General features: G+C 40.7%; 1 protein-coding gene across 11 annotated transcripts in view; it reads right to left on the bottom strand.

Annotated features, from left to right (window-relative positions):
* sytl2b (synaptotagmin-like 2b) overlaps positions 1-23,816 on the bottom strand; it is a 107,175-nt gene that overhangs the window by 60,725 nt on the left and 22,634 nt on the right. For 4 of the 11 annotated variants that reach the window (XM_060943781.1, XM_060943782.1, XM_060943784.1 and 1 more), the window contains 4 exons: positions 19,681-19,832; positions 19,476-19,575; positions 16,385-16,427; positions 1,851-1,941 (listed from right to left, as the gene is read on the bottom strand). The exons of 2 other annotated variants lie outside the window; for them this stretch is intronic. In XM_060943781.1, coding sequence (XP_060799764.1) covers positions 1,851-1,941; positions 16,385-16,427; positions 19,476-19,575; positions 19,681-19,832 — 386 coding nt within the window. Of the gene's footprint in view, positions 1-1,850; positions 1,942-16,384; positions 16,428-19,475; positions 19,576-19,680; positions 19,833-23,816 lie in introns of those variants that run through there. 5 more of the 11 variants (XM_060943787.1, XM_060943788.1, XM_060943783.1 and 2 more) reach the window with 4 other exon arrangements.

Here is a 23,816-nt window from a genome sequence, read left to right as displayed (position 1 = left end):
AGAACATGCAAACTCCGCACAGAAAGGCCCTTGCCAGCCACGGAGCTCGAACCCGGACCTTCTTGCTGTGAAGCGACAGAGCCAACCACTACACCACCGTACCGCCCGTAAACATTCTGTGAATTCCAGGAAATATTTTGCACTCCAAAAATTAATGAGCTCAAAATGGCCAAATGGATATTATTTTAATTAAGCTTTTTTAATGAATGTGTTTGCATATTACAATATTTATTTATGCATGTAGCTTGCTAACCCTTATGATATGGCTTATAATATAAAGATTGTAGTCATTGTAGTTAATTGGACCAGTCATGCTCACTACTTATGAAGTAAGGCCCACTTTACACGGGGACTGTCTGAAACAAAAACGCAAAAGTCCGTTTTCGTTCTCACTTTTTTCCGCGTCTACACGACCGTTTTCAAGGAGGAAATCTGCGTCTATACGGTGACGCATAAATGTGTGGAATTCAATTGGATGTGCATGCCAGGCGGCTAGGTGGTGCTGTGAAAGACCTTCGCTATGTCTGCACGCATGCGCAACGTCTTCCGTCTTGTCTGATCTGCACATCTGCGCCGCGAAAACTTTGACTACTCTGGCTATGGTAAGTAAGAAAGTAAGTAAAAAAGTAAGAGCATACTATACCCGCCTCTGTTCATTAACGGTATATGTGCAGATTCGGTATAGATGTTCGAAGGACCCCTGGACGTTTATTAAAGCTGCCAGAGCAGCTTGAAGGTCCGTTGGATCAATGTAATCAGACATGCTCTTACTTTTTTACTTACTTTCTTACTTCCCGGGCTGGCATGTACAGTATATGACATATGTATGACGTAAACGCGTACCCGACGTGAGCAGATCCGAGCAGAGTTTCGCGTATTGGGTAGTTTAGACGGATATGCAACGGGGGCTGTTTTTAACTTATCCACTCTGGAAGGCGTTTTCAATTTTTTCCATTTTTCAGCCTCGGAAACGCCGTCCCCGTGTAGACGAAAGGCACTTCCGATAAAATATTTAGTCGTTTTTACCCGACAGCGTCCTCGTGTAAACGGGCCCTAAGTTGGATAATCTTGGTTTAAAGAGTATGGTATTGTATGGCTCACAATAAAAAATATTGTCGTTGGTGAATACAATTATATTACTTCTTGACAATTTATAATCTAAAATTACAAATTGTAAAGTGTTCGTTAATCTATCTTTGGTGACTGTTAGGTGATGGTGCCTTTGTATTCAAGACTTTGTGTGATTTTTCATCACTGATGACAGTCTAGTCAACCAAAATCTCATGTCCTATAACGGTAAATGCAGCTTTTCTATGACACAATCCCAAAATTGATGGGAGAGTAAGTTTTTTAGGTGGAATTCATTAAGTTAGTAAGTATTATGCACCCAGTAAGTGTCCAAACTGTTTTCAAGACCTAATTATGCAACAAGTCTAGCATCTCGCCAGGTCACCACAAGGCCTGGTTTCATCACATCTGAATTCAAACTGGAGTGCAGAGCATCCTTAAAAACCTAAGTGCAAGAGTAGTGATGTATAGAATTTGGCACAGTCAGTACGAGTTCATGGAGCCATTCTGTTTAGTGTCAGCATTGCAGGCTAGAATTGGGTGTAATTGTGTGGGTAAAGTTTTGCTTCTGATGTTTGCAGAAAGATGTAAATGCAATGATTTATAAAAATGGTACAATATTCCTGTACAACACATCCAGTATCTTGGTCGATGCATGCCTAAGTAAATTCATAATGTTCTGAAAGCCAAATGATGTCAAACATGCTACTAGATAGGTATACTTAATAAACTGGCAACATCATGTATTTCACATAGCTGATCATATGGTATGTAACCAGTACCTGGTGGATTCTTAGTTTCAGGCAGTGAAGCTCCATCAGTTAAATCAAGGTCTAGATCAATGAGCATATTATTAAATGGATTGTGCCTTTGCTGGAAACGAAACATAAAAAGTACAATTAGAGCAATATTTTATTAAGAGTGGTGTATATTATTAAAATCCTTTATAGAACACACACACACACACACACACACACACACACACACACACACACACACAACCCCGATTCCAAAAAAGTTGGGACAAAGTACAAATTGTAAATAAAAACGGAATGCAATAATTTACAAATCTCAAAAACTGATATTGTATTCACAATAGAACATAGACAACATATCAAATGTCGAAAGTGAGACATTTTGAAATTTCATGCCAAATATTGGCTCATTTGAAATTTCATGACAGCAACACATCTCAAAAAAGTTGGGACAGGGGCAATAAGAGGCTGGAAAAGTTAAAGGTACAAAAAAGGAACAGTTGGAGGACTAAATTGCAACTCATTAGGTCAATTGGCAATAGGTCATTAACATGACTGGGTATAAAAAGAGCATCTTGGAGTGGCAGCGGCTCTCAGAAGTAAAGATGGGAAGAGGATCACCAATCCCCCTAATTCTGCGCCGACAAATGGAGCAATATCAGAAAGGAGTTCGACAGTGTAAAATTGCAAAGAGTTTGAACATATCATCATCTACAGTGCATAATATCATCAAAAGATTCAGAGAATCTGGAAGAATCTCTGTGCGTAAGGGTCAAGGCCGGAAAACCATACTGGGTGCCCGTGATCTTCGGGCCCTTAGACGGCACTGCATCACATACAGGCATGCTTCTGTATTGGAAATCACAAAATGGGCTCAGGAATATTTCCAGAGAACATTATCTGTGAACACAATTCACCATGCCATCCGTCGTTGCCAGCTAAAACTCTATAGTTCAAAGAAGAAGCCGTATCTAAACATGATCCAGAAGCGCAGACGTCTTCTCTGGGCCAAGGCTCATTTAAAATGGACTGTGGCAAAGTGGAAAACTGTTCTGTGGTCAGACGAATCAAAATTTGAAGTTCTTTATGGAAATCAGGGATGCCGTGTCATTCGGACTAAAGAGAAGAAGGACAGCCCGAGTTGTTATCAGCGCTCAGTTCAGAAGCCTGCATTTCTGATGGTATGGGTTTGCATTAGTGCGTGTGGCATGGGCAGCTTACACATCTGGAAAGACACCATCAATGCTGAAAGGTATATCCAGGTTCTAGAGCAACAGATGCTCCCATCCAGACGACGTCTCTTTCAGGGAAGACCTTGCATTTTCCAACATGACAATGCCAAACCACATACTGCATCAATTACAGCATCATGGCTGTGTAGAAAAAGCGTCCAGGTACTGAACTGGCCAGCCTGCAGTCCAGATCTTTCACCCATAGAAAACATTTGGCGCATCATAAAACGGAAGATACGACAAAAAAGACCTCAGACAGTTGAGCAACTAGAATCCTACATTAGACAAGAATGGGTTAACATTCCTAGATCTAAACTTGAGCAACTTGTCTCCTCAGTCCCCAGACATTTACAGACTGTTGTAAAGAGAAAAGGGGATGTCTCACAGTGGTAAACATGGCCTTGTCCCAACTTTTTTGAGATGTGCTGTTGTCATGAAATTTAAAATCACCTAATTTTTCTCTTTAAATGATACATTTTCTCAGTTTAAACATTTGATATGTCATCTGTGTTCTATTCTGAATAAAATATGGAATTTTTAAACTTCCACATCATTGCATTCCGTTTTTATTTACAAATTGTATTTTGTCCCAACTTTTTTGGAATTGGGGTCGGACATACATACATACATACATACATACATACGTACATATGTGTATATATACACATACGTATGTATGTATGTATGTATGTATGTATGTATGTATGTCCGACCCCGATTCCAAAAAAGTTGGGACAAAGTACAAATTGTAAATAAAAACAGAATGCAATGATGTGGAAGTTTCAAAATTCCATATTTTATTCAGAATAGAACACAGATGACATATCAAATGTTTAAACTGAGAAAATGTATCATTTAAAGAGAAAAATTAGGTGATTTTAAATTTCATGACAACAGCACATCTCAAAAAAGTTGGAACAAGGCCATGTTTACCACTGTGAGACATCCCCTTTTCTCTTTACAACAGTCTGTAAATGTCTGGGGACTGAGAAGACAAGTTGCTCAAGTTTAGGGATAGGAATGTTAACCCATTCTTGTCTAATGTAGGATTCTAGTTGCTCAACTGTCTGAGGGCTTTTTTGTCGTATCTTCTGTTTTATGATGCGCCAAATGTTTTCTATGGGTGAAAGATCTGGACTGCAGGCTGGCCAGTTCAGTACCTGGACGCTTTTTTCTATGCAGCCATGACGCTGTAATTGATGCAGTATGTGGTTTGGCATTGTCATGTTGGAAAATGCAAGGTCTTCCCTGAAAGAGACATCGTCTGAATGGGAGCATATGTTGCTCTAGAACCTGGATATACCTTTCAGCATTGATGGTGTCTTTCCAGATGTGTAAGCTGCCCATGCCACATGCACTAATGCAAACCCATACCATCAGAGATGCAGGCTTCTGAACTGAGTGCTGATAACAACTCAGGCTGTCCTTCTTCTCTTTAGTCCGAATGACACGGTGTCCCTGATTTCCATAAAGAACTTCAAATTTTGATTTGTCTGACCACAGAACAGTTTTCCACTTTGCCACAGTCCATTTTAAATGAGTCTTGGCCCAGAGAAGACGTCTGCGCTTCTGGATCATGTTTAGATACGGCTTCTTCTTTGAACTATAGAGTTTTAGCTGGCAACGACGGATGGCACGGTGAATTGTGTTCACAGATAATGTTCTCTGGAAATATTCCTGAGCCCATTTTGTGATTTCCAATACAGAAGCATGCCTGTATGTGATGCAGTGCCGTCTAAGGGCCCGAAGATCACGGGCACCCAGTATGGTTTTCCGGCCTTGACCCTTACGCACAGAGATTCTTCCAGATTCTCCGAATCTTTTGATGAAATTATGCACTGTAGATGATGATATGTTCAAACTCTTTGCAATTTTACACTGTCGAACTCCTTTCTGATATTGCTGCACTATTTGTCGGCACAGAATTAGGGATTAGTGATCCTCTTCCAATCTTTAATTCTGAGAGCCGCTGCCACTCCAAGATGCTCTTTTTATACCCAGTCATGTTAATGACCTATTGCCAATTGACCTAATGAGTTGCAATTTGGTCCTCCAGCTGTTCCTTTTTTGTACCTTTAACTTTTCCAGCCTCTTATTGCCCCGTCCCAACTTTTTTGAGATGTGTTGCTGTCATGAAATTTCAAATGAGCCAATATTTGGCATGAAATTTCAAAATTTCTCACTTTCGACATTTGATATGTTGTCTATGTTCTATTGTGAATACAATATCATTTTTTGAGATTTGTAAATTATTGCATTCCGTTTTTATTTACAATTTGTACTTTGTCCCAACTTTTTTGGAATCGGGGTTGTGTGTGTGTGTGTGTGTGTGTGTATATATATATATATATATATATATATATATATATATATATATATATATATATATATATAATTTTACACACACACACACACACACGCATGCAAAAGATTGGGCACCCTTACTGAAAATGTCTGTTACTGTGAATAGTTAAGTGAGAAGATGAACTGATCACCAAAAGGCATAAAAGGTAAAGACGACATTTCTTTTCAGCATTTTCTGCAAGATTTGTGGATTATTTTTGTTTTGTACAATTGGAGAGAGAAAAAAGAAAAGGAACACCTTGCGAAAGTTTGGGCACCCCAATACGTTTGAATTCTCAGGTAACTTTTACCAAGTTTCCAGACCTTAATTAGCTTACTGAGCTGTGGCTTGTTCAAATTCTTCGTTAGGAAAGGTCAGGTGATGCAGATTTCAAAGCTGTATAAATTCTCTGACTCCTCAAACTTGTCCCTAAAATCAACAGCCATGGGCTCCTCCAAGCAACTCCCTCGCATTCTGAATAATAAAATAATTGATGCTCACAAAGCAGGAGAAGGCTACAAGAATGTAGCAAAAGTGTTTTCAGGTAGCTCTTTCCTCAGATTGTAATGTTATTAAGAAATGGCAGTTAACAGAAACAGTGGAGATCAAGGTGAGGTCTGGAAGATGAAGAAAACTTTCTGAAAGAACTGCTCGTTGGATTGCTAGAAAGGCAAATAAAAACCCCTGTTTGACTGCAAAAGACCTTCAGAAAGATTTAGCAGACCCTGGAGTGGTGGTGCACTGTTCTACTATGCAGCGACACCTGAACAAATATGACCTTCATGGAAGAGTCATCAGAAGAAAACCGTTCCTGCATCCTAGCCACAAAATTCAGCATCTTAAGTTTGCAAATGGACATCTAAATAAGCCTGATGCATTTTGGAAATAAGTCCTGTGGACTGATGAAATCAAAATAGAACTTTTTGGCCACAATGTGCAAAGGTATGTTTGGAGAAAAAAGGGTGCCAAATTCCAGGAAAAGAACACCTCTTCAACTCTGAAGCATGGGTGTGGATCGATCATGCTTTGGGGTTGTGTTGCAGCCAGTGGCACAGGGCACATTTCACTGGTCGAGGGAAGCATGGATTTGAATAAATACCAGCAAATTCTAGAAGCAAACATCACACCATCTGTAAAAAAGTTAAAGTTAAAAAGAGGATGGGTCCTACAATAAGACGATGATCCAAAACACACCTCAAAATCTACAATGGAATACTTCAAGAGGCACAAGTTGAAGGTTTTGCCATGGCCATCACAGTCCTCTGACCTAAATATCATTTGAAAATCTGTGGATAGATCTCAAAAGAGCAGTGCATGCAAGACAGCCCAAGAAACTTATAGAAGTGGAAGCCTTTTGTAAGGACTAATGTGTGAAAATCCCCCAGGTAAGAATTGAAAGATTATTAGCTGACTACAAAAAGTGTTTACAAGCTGTGATACTTGCCAAAGGGGGTGTTACTAGGTACTAACCATGCAGGGTGCCCAAACTTTTGCTTCGGGCCCTTTTTCCTTTTGTGTCATTTTGAAAATGTAAAAGATGAAAAAAAAATTGTTTTTGCTTAAAATATAAAGGGAATGAGTCATCTTCAACTTTATGTCTTTTGGAGATCAGTTCATCTTCAAGGGTGTCCCAAACTTTTGCATACTACTGTGTGTGTGTGTGTGTGTGTGTGTGTGTGTGTGTGTGTGTATATACAGTGGTGCTTGAAAGTTTGTGAACCCTTTAGAATTTTCTATATTTCTGCATAAATATGGCATAAAACATCATCAGATTTTCACATAAGTCCTAAAAGTAGATAAAGAGAACCCCGTTAAACAAATAAGACAAAAATATTATACTTGGTCATTTATTTATTGAGGAAAATGATCCAATATTACACATCTGTGAGTGGCAAAAGTATGTTAACGTCTAGGATTAGCAGTTAATTTGAAGGTGAAATTAGAGTCAGGTGTTTTCAATTAATAGGATGACAATCAGGTGTGAGTGGGCACCCTGTTTTATTTAAAGAACAGGCATCTATCAAAGTCTGATCTTCACAACACGTGTTTGTGGAAGTGTATCATGGCACAAACAAAGGAGATTTCTGAGGACCTCAGAAAAAGCGTTGTTGATGCTCATCAGGCTGGAAAAGGTTACAAAACCATCTCTAAAGAGTTTGGACTCCACCAATCCACAGTCAGACAGATTGTGTACAAATGGAGGAAATTCAAGATGATTGTTACCCTCCCCAGGAGTGGTCGACCAACAAAGATCACTCCAAGAGCAAGGCGTGTAATAGTCGGAGAGGTCACAAAGGACCCCAGGGTAACTTCTAAGCAACTGAAGGCCTCTCTCACATTGGCTAATGTTAATGTTCATGAGTCCACCATCAGGAGAACACTGAACAACAATGTTGTGCATGGCAGGGTTGCAAGGAGAAAGCCACTTCTCCCCAAAAAGAACATTGCTGCTCATCTGCAGTTTACTAAAGATCACGTGGACAAGCCAGAAGGCTATTGGAAAAATGTTTTGTGGACGGATGAGCCCCAAATAGAACTTTTTGGTTTAAATGAGAAGCGTTAAGTTTGGAGAAAGGAAAACACTACATTCCAGAATAAGAACCTTATCCCATCTGTGAAACATGGTGGTGGTAGTATCATGGTTTGGGCCTGTTTTGCTGCATCTGGGCCAGGATGGCTTGCCATCATTGATGGAACAATGAATTCTGAATTATACCAGTGAATTCTAAAGGAAAATGTCAGGACATCTGTCCATGAACTGAATCTCAAGAGAAGGTGGGTCATGCAGCAAGACAATGACCCTAAGCACACAAATCGTTCTACCAAAGAATGGTTAAAGAAGAATAAAGTTAATGTTTTGGAATGGCCAAGTCAAAGTCCTGACCTTAATCTAATGAAAATGTTGTCAAAGGACCTGAAGTGAGCAGTTCATGTGAGGAAACCCACCAACATCCCAGAGTTGAAGCTGTTCTGTACGGAGGAATGGGCTAAAATTCCTCCAAGCCGGTGTGCAGGACTGATCAACAGTTACCGGAAACATTCAGTTGCAGTTATTGCTGCACAAGGGGGTCACACCAGATACTGAAAGCAAAGGTTCACATACTTTTGCCACTCACAGATATGTAATCTTGGATCAATTTTCCTCAATAAATAAATGACTAAGTATAATATTTTTGTCTCATTTGTTTAACTGGGTTCTCTTTATCTACTTTTAGGACTTGTGTGAAAATCTGATGATGTTTTAGGTCATATTTATGCAGAAATATAGAAAATTCTAAAGGGTTCACAAACTTTCAAGCACCACTGTATATATATATATATATATATATATATATATATATATATATATATATATATAAACTGTGTGTGTACACACAGTGGATCAGGTGGAAGCCAAAAGGTGGAAGCCCTGGCATACTGATCCCTGGCTGACAAAACTGGCTTTTGGGACATGGAATGTCATCTCTCTGGTGGGAAAGGAGCCTGAGCTTGTGCGTGAGGTTGAGTCATACCAACTAGATAGAGTTGGGCTCACCTCAGCACGGAGCTTGGGCTCTGGAACCAATTTCCTGGACAGGGGTTAGACTCTTCGATGCTGGAGTTGCCAAGGGTGAGCAACCCCGGGCAGGGGTGGAGCGATTGGTAGCCCCCCAGTTTGGCACAGCAACATCAGAGTTCTCTCCAGTGAATGAGAGGGTTGTTTCCCTGCGCCTTCAGGTCAGGGAACAGTCTCTGTCTGTCATTTGTGCTTATGTGCCCAAATGGTAGTTCAGAGTACCTGGCCTTATTGGAGTCCTTGAGTGGGGTGCTAGACAGTGCACCATGAGGGGACTCCATTGTTTTACTGGGGGCCTTCAACGCTCACGTGGGCAATGACGGTGAGACCTGGAAGGATGTGATTGGGAGGAACAGCCTGCCCGATCTGAACCCGAGTGGTGTTCAGTTGCTGGACTTCTGTGCCATGCACGGTTTGGCCATAACAAACACCATGTTCGAGCATAAGAGTGTCCATAAGCATACATGGCACGAGGACATCCTACAATTGACTTTGTAGTCATTTCATCCGATCTACAACTGTATGTCTTGGACACTTGGGTGAAGAGAGGAACAGAGCTGTCAACTGATCACTATCTGGTGGTGAGCTGGATCAGATTGTGGGGGAGGAGGCTGGACAGATCTGGTAGGCCCAAATGTGTAGTGAGGGTATGCTGGGAACGTCTGTCGGAGGCTCCCGTCTGTCAGATCTTCAACTGCCACATCCAGCAGAGCTTCAACTGCATACTGGGGGAGGATGGGGACATTGAGTCCGAGTGGACCATGTTCCGCACCTCCATTGCTGAGGCGGCCGTGCAGAGCTGCGGCTGCAAGGTTGTGGGCAATGACATCGTGGCGGTAATCCCCGAACCCAGTGATGGACACCTGTGGTGAGGGGAGCAGTCAAGCTGAAGAAAGATTCCTATTGGGCTTGTTTAGCCTGTGTGTCTCCAGAGGCAGCTGACAGATACCGACTGACAGGCCAAGCGGAATGCGGCTCTGGCAGTCACTGAAGCAAAAACTTGGGTGTGGGAGGAGTTCGGTGAGGCCATGGAAAGTGACTTTCGGTTGTCCTCGAAGAGATTCTGGCAAACCGTCCGGCAGCTCAGGAAGGGGAAGCAGTGCTCTGTCCCTACCATTTACAGCGCGGATGGAGTGCTGTTGACCTCAACTGTGGACATCATCCAACAGTGAAAGGAATACTTTGAGGATATCCTTAATCCCATCTTCATGTTGTCCAAGGAGGACGCAGAGTCTGAGGGTGCTTGGGAGGACTCGCTCATCACAAGGGCTCAGGTTACCGATGTGGTTAAAAAGCTTCACAGTTGCCGGGCTCCAGGGGTGGATGAGAGTCTTCCTGAGTTCCTGAAGGCACTGGATGTTGTTGGGCTGTCTTGGCTGACACGCCTCTTCAACATTGCGTGGAGGTTGGGGACAGTGCCACTGGATTGGCAGACTGGGGTGGTGGTCCCCCTTTTTAAAAAGGGGGACCAAAGAGTGTATTCCAACTATTGGGGGATCACACTTCTCAGCCTCCCTGGGAAAGCCTATGCTGGGGTGCTGGAGAGGAGATTCCAGTCAATAGTTGAACCTCAGATTCAGGAGAAACAATGCGGTTTTCGTCCTGGTCATAAAACATTGGACCATCTCTTTACCCTTGCAAGGATACTGGAGGGTGCATGGGAGTTTGCCCAACCAGTCTGTGTGTTTTGTGGACCTGAAGGCTTACAACCATGTCCCTCGTGGTGCCCTGTGGGGGGTTGCTTCGGGAGTATGGGGTTCAGGGCCCACTACTGCAGGCCATTTAGACCCTGTATGACTGGAGCAGAAGTTTGGTTTGCATTGCCGACAGTAAGTTGGTCTCATTCCCGGTGCATGTGGGACTCCACCAGAGCTGCCCTTTGTCACCGGTTCTGTTCATAACTTTTATGGACAAAATTTCTAGGTGCAGCCAAGGGGCAGAGGGTGTTCGGTTTGGTGGCAGCAGGATCACATCTCTGCTTTTTGCAGATGACGTGGTCCTGTTGGCTTTGTCAATCTGTGACTTACAGCATGCGCTGGGATGGTTTGCAACCGAGTGCGAAGCGGCTGGGATGAGGATCAGCACCTCCAAGTCCGTGGCCATGGTGCTCAGCCGGAAATGGGTGGAGTGCCTGCTTCAGGTCAGGGGGGAATTGCTACCTAAATTGGAGGAGTTTAAGTATCTCTGGGTTTTGTTCACGAGTGAGGGTAAGGGGGAGCAGGAGTTGGACAGATGGATTGGGGCAGCATCAGCAGTGATGTGGATGCTAAACCAGTCTGTTGTGGTAAAGAGAGAGCTGGGCCAAAAGACAAAGCTCTCAATTTACTGGTCCATCTACGTTCCCACTCTCACCTATGGTCACGAGCTATGGGTAGTGACCGAAAGAATGAGATCGCGGATACAAGCAGTAGAAATGAGTTTTCTCCGCAGGGTGGCTGGGCTGTCCCTTAGCGACAGGGTGAGAAGCTTGGTAATTCGGGAGAGACTCAGAGTAGAACCATTGCTCCTTCACATTGAAAGGAGTCCATTGAGGTGGTTCAGGCACCTTGTTAGGATGCCCCCGGATGCCTCCCAAGGGAGGTTTTCTGGGCATGCCCCACTGAGAGGAGACCCCAGGGCAGACCCAGGACATGCTGGAAAGATTACATTTCTCAGCTGGCCTAGGAACGCCTGGGAGAGGGAAGTCTAGTCGTATAGTCATCTCAAGCTGGAGACAGCATGATGGATACCAGTGAAAGCCTTTCAGAGGAAGCTAGCACAACGAAATCTCAAGCCTGACTGCAAAAAATGGTAGCACATATTGGATACTGGAATGTTAGAACCCTATTCCAGTTATCAAAGTTGGCACAGGTTATCAATGAGATGGATGCATACAAAATCAACCTCATGGGCCTGAGCGAGGAATACTGGACAGATTCAGGCAGATTTAAAACAGGAGACAAGACTATTCTGTTCTCTGGCCATCAGGATAACATCCACCATGATGGTGTTGCCCTTATACTGGACAAACAGGCAGGTAATGCACTAGAAGAATGGATACCTGTGAATGAACGACTTCTGACAGCAAGATTCATTACTTCGCATGCCAGAGTCACCTTCATCCAATGCTATACTCGACCGAATGACCACAATGATGCTGACAAGGACGACATCTCCCAACAACTTCAAGATCTGGTTGAGAAAGTACCGAGACATGACGTACTTTTGGTCATGGGGGACTTGAGTGCACAAATTGGAGGTGACCGAGCAGGTTTTGAGCATGTCCTTAGTCCACATGGTTATGGAAAGCAAACAAATAATGGTGACACTTTTGTACAGTTCTGCACCATAAACAACATGGTCAGTTCAACACTCTGACCATAAAGACATTCATAAGATCACATGGACCTCTAATGATAATAGAATGTGGACACAAAATCAACCAGTTGTACATGTATACCGTGGAGCAGCTGTTTGTACTGATCATCATCTAGCCATAGCGAAGTTGAAGATCTAGCTGAAGAAACAAAAGAAGAAAGAGACAAGACCAAAAAGACATGACACCAGCAAACTGGAAGAGACTGCTACACAAGCACAATTCCAATCCCATCTGAACAGGTTTGCTGCCTTGGCTAAACCAACGCCAGGTGCCACAGAATGGTGGGACCAGTTGAAGGATGCAATTTCATCTGCTGGAGAAGAAATTTTGGGGTTCAGGAAGTCCCTCAAGGAATCCTGGATCAGCAACAACGCATGGCGTTTGATAACGGAGAGGAAGCAACTCCACCAGAAAAGACACCAGTGCTCTCCTAACCGGACAGCCTGCTGGGACTATATTGAAAAGGACAAAGAGGTGAAACGAAGTGCTCAAAGGGACAAGAGAGAATAGTTAAACAGACAAACGGAAGAAGCTGAAGAAGCTACCAAACGCAGTGACATGCGAGCTGTCTACCAGATCACAAAGAATGTATATGGAACCATACAGTCAAGATCTGGCCCAGTGAAGGCTAAAGATGGCATGCTTCTATCAAAGGGTGAAGACAAGCTTGCAAGGTGGGCCGAACATTTCAAAGAAGTCCTAAATAGACCTGAGCCTCTCTTCCCAGTTGAGCCCAATGACCCACTATATCTGCTCCCTGTCAGCACCAATGACTTCACAGAAGAAGAAATCAGGAGAGCAGTTAAAAGTCTGAAAAACAACAAGTCCCCTTGAATTGATGGCATAACAGCAGAGATGCTTAAGGGGGGGTGGAACTGCATTGTTTCCTGGATGTGTGGTCTATGCAACCAAGTTTGGAATTCCAGCATTGTCCCTGAATATTGGAGAAATGGCGACGTGGTGTGCATCCTGAAGAAAGGAAACCTCTCAGAATGCGACAACTAGAGAGGTGTTACACTACTATCAGTCCCAGAAAAAGTCTACTGCCAGCCAATACTAAATAGGCTATGTGACATAGTCGAAACTGAATTGCATGAAGAACAGGCAGGCTTCTGAGCTAACCAATCCTGTGCAGAACAAATCTTTACCCTGAAGCGAATCATTGAGAAGTGTGGAGAATACCAGATCCCACAGGCCATCAGCTTTATTGATTTCAAAAATCAATAAAGCCATCAGCTTTATTGATTTGACAGTGGCCACAGGCCATCTCTCTGCAAGATCCTAAAGTCCTATGGCATACCATCAAAATTTGTCTCAGCCATAGAACAGGTCTATCACAATACCAAATGCCGAATCTGGACAGAAGATGGCTACAGTGACTGGTTTGATGTCCTTATCAGTGTCAGATAAGGGTATATACTATCCCCTCTCCTCTTTGCAATGGCCATTGACTGGGTAATGAAACATGCCACACAAGGAAAAGAAATTCAGTAGTCTGAAGGAAAGAACCTTGCAGATTTGGACTTTGCTGATGATATAGCAGCCCTGGCAAACACCACCCAGGAGCTCCGACATCTAGTGGATGACATTATTAGATACACAGGAAACATTGGCCTTATCATCAGTGCCAAAAAAATCTAAGAATATGTTAAGTGGAGAACATCAGTCCCCAACAGATGTCTTCGTTGACCAGAAGAAAGTGGATGAAGTAGAGAACTTCATCTATTTAGGCAGTTCCATCAACAGCCTAAACAACATAGACCATGAACTGAAATGTCATACTGGGAAGGCATCAGCAGCTTTCAATCAGCTGAACAAGGTAAGGAGCAACAAGAAATTCTCCCTTAAAATCAAACTGTGGTTCTACAACTCAAATGTTCTATCCACATTGCTATACAGATGCGAAACCTGGCAATTGAAAACCAGCCAAGAGAGAAAACTGGATGCATTTGACACCAAATGCCTCAGAAAAATTCTAGGCATCAAATGGAACAACTTTGTGTCAAACAAGGAGATAAGAGACAGATGTCAACAACCCCCTGTATCAACAACTATCTGCAAGCGACACCTCTGCTGGCTAGGACATGCATTGAGACTTACCATGACAAGACCTACAAACCAGGCCGCCAACTGGGTCCCAACAGGCAAGAGAAAGAGGGCGACCCAAAATGAGTTGGTGACAAACTGTGGAGAGGGACCAACAGTGGTGCTTGAAAGTTTGTGAACCCTTTAGAATTTTCTATATTTCTGCATAAATATGACCTAAAACATCATCAGATTTTAACACAAGTCCTAAAAGTGATAAAGAGAACCCAGTTAAACAAATGAGACAAAAATATTATACTTGGTCATTTATTTATTAAGGAGAATGATCTAATATTACATATCTGTGAGTGGCAAAAGTATGTTAACCTCTAGGATTAGCAGTTAATTTGAAGGTGAAAGTAGGAGTCAGGTGTTTTCAGTCAATGGGATGACAATCAGGTGTGAGTGGCACCCTGTTTTATTTAAAGAACAGGGATCTATCAAAGTCTGATCCTCACAACACATGTTTGTGGAAGTGGATCATGGCATGAGATTTCTGAGGACCTCAGAAAAAGCATTGTTGATGCTCATCAGGCTGGAAAAGATTACAAAATCAAGTGTTTGGACTCCACCAATCCACAGTCAGACAGATTGTGTACAAATGGAGGAAATTCAAGACCAACGTTAACCTCCCCAGGAGTGGTCGACAAACAAGGATCACTCCAAGAGCAAGGCATGTAATAGTTGGCGAGGTCACAAAGGACCCCAGGATAACTTCTAAGCAACTGAAGGCCTCCCTCACATTGGCTAATGTTAATGTTCATGAGTCCACCATCAGGAGAACACTGAACAACAAATGGTGTGCATGGCAGGGTTGCAAGGAGAAAGCCACTGCTCTCCAAAAAGAACATTGCTGCTTGTCTGTAGTTTGCTAAAGATCACGTGGACAAGCCAGAAGGCTATTGGAAAAATGTTTTGTGGACGGATGAGAACAAAATAGAAATTTTTGGTTTAAATGAGAAGCATTGTTTGGACAAAGGAAAACACTGCATTCCAGCATAAGAACCTTATCCCATCTGTGAAACATGGTGGTGGTAGTATCATGGCTTGGGCCTGTTTTGCTGCATCTGGGCCAGGACAGCTTGCCATCATTGATGGAACAATGAATTCTGAATTATACCAGCGAATTCTAAAGGAAAATGTCAGGATATCTGTCCATGAACTGAATCTCAAGAGAAGGTGGGTCATGCAGCAAGACAACGACCCTAAGCACACAAGTCGTTCTACTAAAGAATGGTTAAAGAAAAATAAAGTTAATGTTTTGGAATGGCCAAGTCAAAGTCCTCACCTTAATCCAATCGAAATGTTGTGGAAGGACCTGAAGCGAGCAGTTCATGTGAGGAAACCCACCAACATCCCAGAGTTGAAGCTGTTCTGTACGGAGGAATGGGCTAAAATTCCTCCAAGCCGGTGTGCAGGACTGATCAACAGTTACCAGAAACGTTTTAGTTGCAGTTATTGCTGCACAAGGGGGTCACACCAGACACTGAAAGCAAAGGTTCACATACTTTTGCCACTCACAGACATGTAATATTGGATCATTTTCCTCAATAGATAAATGACCAAGTAGAATATTTTTGCCTCATTTGTTTAACTGGGTTCTCTTTATCTACTTTTAATACTTGTGTGAAAATCTGATGTTGTTTTAGGTCATATTTATGCAGAAATGTAGAAAATTCAAGGGTTCACAAACTTTCAAGCACCACTGTACATTTGGTCCATAAAAATTGGAAAGATGCCAACAAAATAGGGCAGGACCAGTCAAAATTGAGCACCTTGACCACCCATTGTGTTGCTAGATGCGGGAGCGATTAAATAAGTCTAAGTTTATAGAACATGTTTATCTTCAAATGAAGTAAAAATTGAAATGTCAATTAACAATACAAATTTTTACAAAAGAGCCTCATTCTTTTCAGTGCTTACCAGATTAAAAAAAAATCAGTGGAAAAATAGTGTTTTATAGTGAACAGTAAGCATTTTGCCTACCCTGTTTAGACCTCCTTGCTGAGTCTCTAATGGTCTCCTGTTACTTGAACAAAGAGAAGGAGCATGAATAAACAATTTAGGCTGTTTTTTTTTTTTTACTTTTCCTTGACATGTTCAATTTTCTAGCTAATCTTTTCAGCCTTTAACCTCATCATTTAAAAGAGAAAACATGAACTGTGATATCTTTTAGAAATGTTGTTGTGGGAAAACAGAATTAACAACAAAATACATTCTTTTTTAAAATGGTTTAGCTTTTACTAAAAGTATTGATGTACTTTTCCATATCTGGAAAGGAGTGTCTTTATGCTTTTTCAGCCCTGTGCATGTTGAACTAATGCTCCCTGTATTACATTATATAAACTACTAGTGCATCTCAAAAAATTAGAATACTGTGAAAAAGTTCAATATTTTCCATCAGTTATTTAAGAAAGGGAAAATGTTATACATTATAGACTCATTACACAAACTAAAATGTTTCAAGCATTTTTCTATTTTAATTTTAATCAGTATGGCATACAGTACAAAAACATAAAAAAAAATCTCAAAATATTAGAATATTTCATTTCAAATTTGAGTAAAACAGTATGAACACAGTGTATCTCTCGGTCTAGTTCAGTGCACACAACCACAATCATGAGGAAGACTGCTGACTTGACTGTTGTCCAGAAGATGATCACTGATGCCCTCCACAAGAAGGGTAAGCCACAAAAGGTCATTGCTGAAAAGGGTGGCTGGAAAAGGTGCACAAGCAACAGGGATGGCTTGCAGTCTTGAAAGGATTGTCAAGAAAAGTTGATTCAAGAACTTGGGAGAGCTTCACAAGGAGTGGACTGAGGCTGGTGTCAGTGTATCGAGACCCATCACGAACAGACATCTTCAAGAAAGGGGATACAACTTTCGCATTCCTAATATCAAGCTACTCCTGAGCCAGAGACAATGTCAGAAGTGTCTCATCTGGGCTAAGGAGAGAAAGAAATGGACTGTTGCTCAATGGTCCAAAGTCCTCTTTTCAGATGAAAGTACAGTTTGCATTTAATTTGGAAATCACGGTTCTAGAGTCTGGAGGAAGAGTGGAGAGGCACAGAATCCAAGGTGTTTGAAGCCCAGTGTGAAGTTTCCACAGTCTGTGATGATTTGGGGTGCCATGTCATCTGCTGGTGTTGGTCCACTGTATTTTATCAAGTCCAAAGTCAACACAGCCGTCTACCAGGAGATTTTAGAGCACTTCATGCTTCCATCTGCTGACGAGCTTTTTGGAGATGCTGATTTCCTTTTCCAGCAGGACTTAGCACCTACCCACAGTGCCAAAACTACTACCAAATGGTTTGCTGACCATGATATTACTGTGTTTGATTGGCCAGCCAACTTGCCTGACCTGAACCCCATAGAGAATCTATGGGGTATTGTCAAGAGGAAGATGAGAAACACCGACCCAAAAATACAGATATGCTGAAGGCCACTATCAAAGCAACCTGGGCTTCAATAACACCTCAGCTGTGCCACAGACTGATCACCTCCATGCCACACCGCATTGATACAGTAATTCATGGTAAAGGAGCCCCAACCAAGTATTGAGTGTATAAATGAATATACTTTTCAGAAGTTGGACATTTCTGTATTGTATATCCTTTTTTTGATTGATCTTAGGGAATATTCTAATAATTTGAGATACTGGATTTCTGATTTTTATGAGCTGTAAGCCATAATCATCAAAATTAAAACAAAAAAGGCTTTAAATATTTCACTTTACATGTAATGAATATAGAAAGTTTACCTTTTTGAATTAAATTATGAAAAAAATGAACTTTTTCATGGTATTCTAATTTTTTGAGATGCACTAGTAAATGACTATACCTTTGTGGACACCTGATCATCACACCCATATTTAGGCTTTCCCCACACTGTCATGCCCTTGTATGCTGTAGCATTACAATTTCCTTTCACTGGAATTAATGGACCTCAGCATGGCAATGCCTCCTGTTCACAAAGACAGGTTTATAAGATATAGTTGGAGTGGAAGAACTCGAGTAGTCGGCACAAAGCCTTGATTTGAACCCCAGTGAACATCCATCCATTATCTGTAATTGCTTATCCTGTGCAGGGTCACAGGCAAGCTGGAGCCTATCCCAGCTGACTATGGGCGAGAGGCGGGGTACACCCTGGACAAGTCGCCAGGTCATCGCAGGGCTCCTCAGTGAACACCTTTTGGATGAATTGGAATGCAGACTTCACCCCAGGCGTTCTCAACTGACATCAGTGCCTGACACCACTAATGCTCCTGTGGTTGAATAGGTACAAATCCCCATAGCCACAGTCCAAAATTTTACCAAAAGCCTTCCCATTATTATAACAGCAAGGAGGGATTAAACTTGGAATGGTATTTTCAAAACGCATGATGGTCAGGTGTCCACAAACCTTTGGCTTGTAAATTAAGATTCTTAGTGTCAAGTGCCAAGTCGAGTTAGAATGCCTTCATTCAAACATTTACTTGTAACAATATTCATATTAATCTTTTTTTTTCAAAATAAGACATTTAATGTTTATTCAAGTAATCAAGAATAAAACTGTTGATCCTAAATTTTCAGCTGTAAACAGTTCTAGATATTCTGAGTACAGAAACGACCTCACAGATCTTTTCATTTATTACTAATATCCTGACTTGATGCAGTTTTATTTACATGCATAGCAATAAAAAAAAAAGCCTTTTAGACTAAGGTCTACTGAGACCATGTCATGCAAACGCCTCTGTTGACTCTTGCTTGAGTCATCCGGTACTTCGAATCACAAGATTTCCACACCTCAAAAATACACATGAGCAAAGTAGGAGGGGGGAGCAACTCAAACAGCAATTTACATTACACAATGTTTTCTGCCATGAGCAAAGGGTGTAACTTTATGTTTCACATTAACTGACAAAGTGCTTTCAAGTATATGAGCTAGACTAACCTTTGTAAGCAGTGGATGATACATACTATATGAACTTTCTATCCTTATGACACCCTTAATGTTTTTTTTTAACAAACAGTGCTGAATTAAGATAGGACTGAAGTCGGAAAAAATGATAGAGTACTGCTGGAAGGTTGTTTATCACCTCTCCATTAGATTGTCTGTTGCCTTTGGTTGTGGTGTCATGAGATCGTTGTTAATTTTGCTGAGTTGCTCTCTCCATGATTGTTTTCTCTTTAGAATTTCTGAAACAAACATGTTACATCAGATAAGGTTACCATTTGTACTATTAGTAACTGTTTACTCCAGCATATAACATATTTCTGTGTATTTAATGCCATGAAACTCACCTACTGTCATGGGTTTCTTCTGTTTCATGGATGCCATGATGATATCTGAGCCGTGAATTCTGTCCTGGTGTCTTTGAGACTTTACCTCATAAAACCACTCCCCTGTGATATACTTCAGTTTGTCCTCCTCAGGGTCATGCTTTTGCAAATGCCTAATACAAAATAAGGGAAAACTGTTCAAAAATGTGAAGATGTCTACGTTACAGGTCAGAATTGTAGGTCGGGTGGAATTTTTCAATCTTGGTTAGAATTTTTAACCCAGTTCATAATTTGCTACTTGCATTAGGGAGATGTACTATATCTAGGGTTAGGTTTAGGGTTAGGATTTGGGTAGACTTTGTATTTTAAAACTACTTGATGTAATAAGACTGGACTCATTAATAAATTCAAAATATATATCACTCTTTCCATTGCAGTCATCGCTAGACTAGTGGTTAAGGTGTTGGGTTAAAACTTCGAAGCTTCGGAGTTCAAATCCTGGTTAAAAAAGTGAAGTTAAAAATGCTAATTAGGTAGATGGGTATAGGTAGGCAGAAAGACCAGAGGAAATACAAGGTAAGTGTAGACAGAGAGGAAGTTGACTGAAGAAAGAGAGACAAAAGTAGTGCTGAAACATCCCTTTTAAAAATTGTGCACTGACAATAAAAGGAAATTGAATTGAATTAGATAATCCAAAATTTTACCTAGGTTGGAAATTATGAACTAGGTTAAAAAAATTAACTCAAGTCAAAAACAAATCACCTAGGTTGAAATTTTTTTACCTGCAACATGTATAAACTCTGGTGAGGCCAAGAATCCTCATACTCATGAAGATGAGGATTCTTGGCCTCACCAGAGTTTATACATGTATAAATGCATGAAAATCAGAAATCCAGCATCACAAATTATTAGAAAATTTTCTATTTTATATACACACACACACACATACACACACACACACACACACACACACACACACACACTAGTGCATCTCAAAAAATTAGAATACTGTGAAAAAGTTCAATATTTTCCATCAGTTATTTAAGAAAGTGAAAATGTTATATATTATAGATTCATTACACATAAACTAAAATGTTTCAAGCATTTTTCTATTTTAATTTTAATCAGTAAGGCATACAGTACAAAAACATAAAAAAAAAACCATCTCAAAATATTAGAATATTTCATTTCGAGTTTGAGTAAAACAGTATGAACACAGTGTATTTCTCGGTCTAGTTCAGTACACACAACCACAATCATGGGGAAGACTGCTGACTTGACTGTTGTCCAGAAGATGATCACTGATGCCCTCCACAAGGAGGGTAAGCCACAAAAGGTCATTGCTGAAAAGGGTGGCTGGAGGTGCACAAGCAACAGGGATGGCCGCAGTCTTGCGAGGATTGTCAAGAAAAGTTGATTCAAGAACTTGGGAGAGCTTCACAAGGAGTGGACTGAGGCTGGTGTCAGTGTATCAAGACCCATCACGAACAGACATCTTCAAGAAAGGGGATACAACTTTTGCATTCCTAATATCAAGCTACTCCTGAGCCAGAGACAATGTCAGAAGTGTCTTATCTGGGCTAAGGAGAGAAAGAAATGGCCTGTTGATCAGTGGTCCAAAGTCCTCTTTTCAGATGAAAGTACATTTTGCATTTAATTTGGAAATCACGGTTCTAGAGTCTGGAGGAAGAGTGGAGAGGCACAGAATCCAAGGTGTTTGAAGCCCAGTGTGAAGTTTCCACAGTCTGTGATGATTTGGGGTGCCATGTCATCTGCTGGTGTTGGTCCACTGTATTTTATCAAGTCCAAAGTCAACACAGCCGTCTACCAGGAGATTTTAGAGCACTTCATGCTTCCATCTGCTGACGAGCTTTTTGGAGATGCTGATTTCCTTTTCCAGCAGGACTTAGCACCTACCCACAGTGCCAAAACTACTACCAAATGGTTTGCTGACCATGATATTACTGTGTTTGATTGGCCAGCCAACTTGCCTGACCTGAACCCCATAGAGAATCTATGGGGTATTGTCAAGAGGAAGATGAGAAACACCCGACCCAAAAATACAGATATGCTGAAGGCCACTATCAAAGCAACCTGGGCTTCAATAACACCTCAGCAGTGCCACAGACTGATCACCTCCATGCCACACCGCATTGATACAGTAATTCATGGTAAAGGAGCCCCAACCAAGTATTGAGTGTATAAATGAATATACTTTTCAGAAGTTGGACATTTCTGTATTGTAAATCCTTTTTTTGATTGATCTTAGGGAATATTCTAATAATTTGAGATACTGGATTTCTGATTTTCATGAGCTATAAGCCATAATCATCAAAATTAAAACAAAAAAAGGTTTTAAATATTTCACTTTACATGTAATGAATATAGAATATATGAAAGTTTACCTTTTTGAGTTAAATTATGAAAAAAAGGAACTTTTTCATGGTATTCTAATTTTTTGAGATGCACTAGTGTGTGTGTATATATATATATATATATATATATATATATATATATATATATACATACACACACACACACACACACACACATAAAACCCTGATTCTAAAAAAGTTGGGACGAAGTACAAATTGTAAATAAAAACGGAATGCAATGATGTGGAAGTTTCAAAATTCCATATTTTACTCAGAATAGAACATAGATGACATAAATGTTTAAACTGAGAAAATTTATCATTTAAAGAGAAAAATTAGGTGATTTTAAATTTCATGACAACACCACATCTCAAAAAAATTGGGACAAGGCCATGTTTACCACTGTGAGACATCCCCTTTTCTCTTTACAACAGTCTGTAAACGTCTGGGGACTGAGGAGACAAGTTGCTCAAGTTTAGGGATAGGAATGTTAACCCATTCTTGTCTAATGTAGGATTCTAGTTGCTCAACTGTCTGAGGTCATTTTTGTTGTATCTTCCGTTTTATGATGCGCCAAATGTTTTCTATGGGTGAAAGATCTGGACTGCAGGCTGGCCAGTTCAGTACCCGGACCCTTCTTCTATGCAGCCATGATGCTGTAATTGATGCAGTATGTGGTTTGGCATCGTCATGTTGGAAAATGCAAGGAACGTCCCTGAAAGAGACGTCGTCTGGATGGGAGCATATGTTGCTCTAGAACCTGGATATACCTTTCAGCATTGATGGTGTCTTTCCAGATGTGTAAGCTGCCCATGCCACACGCACTAATGCAAACCCATACCATCAGAGATGCAGGCTTCTGAACTGAGCGCCGATAACAACTTGGATCGTCCTTCTCTTCTTTAGTCCGAATGACACGGCGTCCGTGATTTCCATTTTAAATGATTTCCATTTTAAATTGGAAATCACATAAAATACATACTAATGAAACTATGAAGAAGCATATCTGTGTTGAGTATAGCTAAGCATGTCCTGGACTGTAATTCACTCCGGATTCTTTACTGTTCCCTGGTTTTACCGTACTTAAATTACTGCTCAGTGGTGTGGGGAAATACGTATAAATGTTCACTTCATGCAATAACTATACTTCAAAAAAGAGCTATAAGAATGATTCATAGTGCTGGTTACCGAGATCATACTAATTCACTACTTTTAAATTCAAAATGTTTAAAATTCAGGGATATTATAGAATATAAAACTGCCTTAATAATGTACAAAGTAAGGAATTATAAAGTACCAAGGAATATCCAAAACATGTTCTTGGATAGAGAGGGGGGCTATAATTTTAGGGGGAAATTGAAATTTAAAATTCGCAGTGCTAGGACAACGTTAAAAATGTTCAGTATTTCTATTTGTGGAGTAAAGCTATGGAACAGTTTGAATGTGGAGCTCATGAAATGTACAACTATAAACCAGTTCAAAATAACATAAGGAACAGATCTTTATGAGGTATAGGGAGGAGAAATTACAATAACATGCTATTGATAATATAACTGTATATATGTAGGTATGGGTACACATACATACATTATATATATATATATATATATATATATATATATATATATATATACATACATACATACATACATACATACATACACACACACATATATATATATACACACAACAAAAATACTCACATTTATGTGTAATGGGTACACACACACACACACACATACGTATATACATATATTTTTTATATATATATATATATATATA

This window comes from Neoarius graeffei, chromosome 17 (genome assembly GCF_027579695.1).
Source record: "Neoarius graeffei isolate fNeoGra1 chromosome 17, fNeoGra1.pri, whole genome shotgun sequence".
NCBI lineage: Eukaryota > Metazoa > Chordata > Actinopteri > Siluriformes > Ariidae > Neoarius > Neoarius graeffei.
Note: the sequence above shows the minus strand (reverse complement) of the source record. Positions and strands in the feature narration are given on the sequence as shown.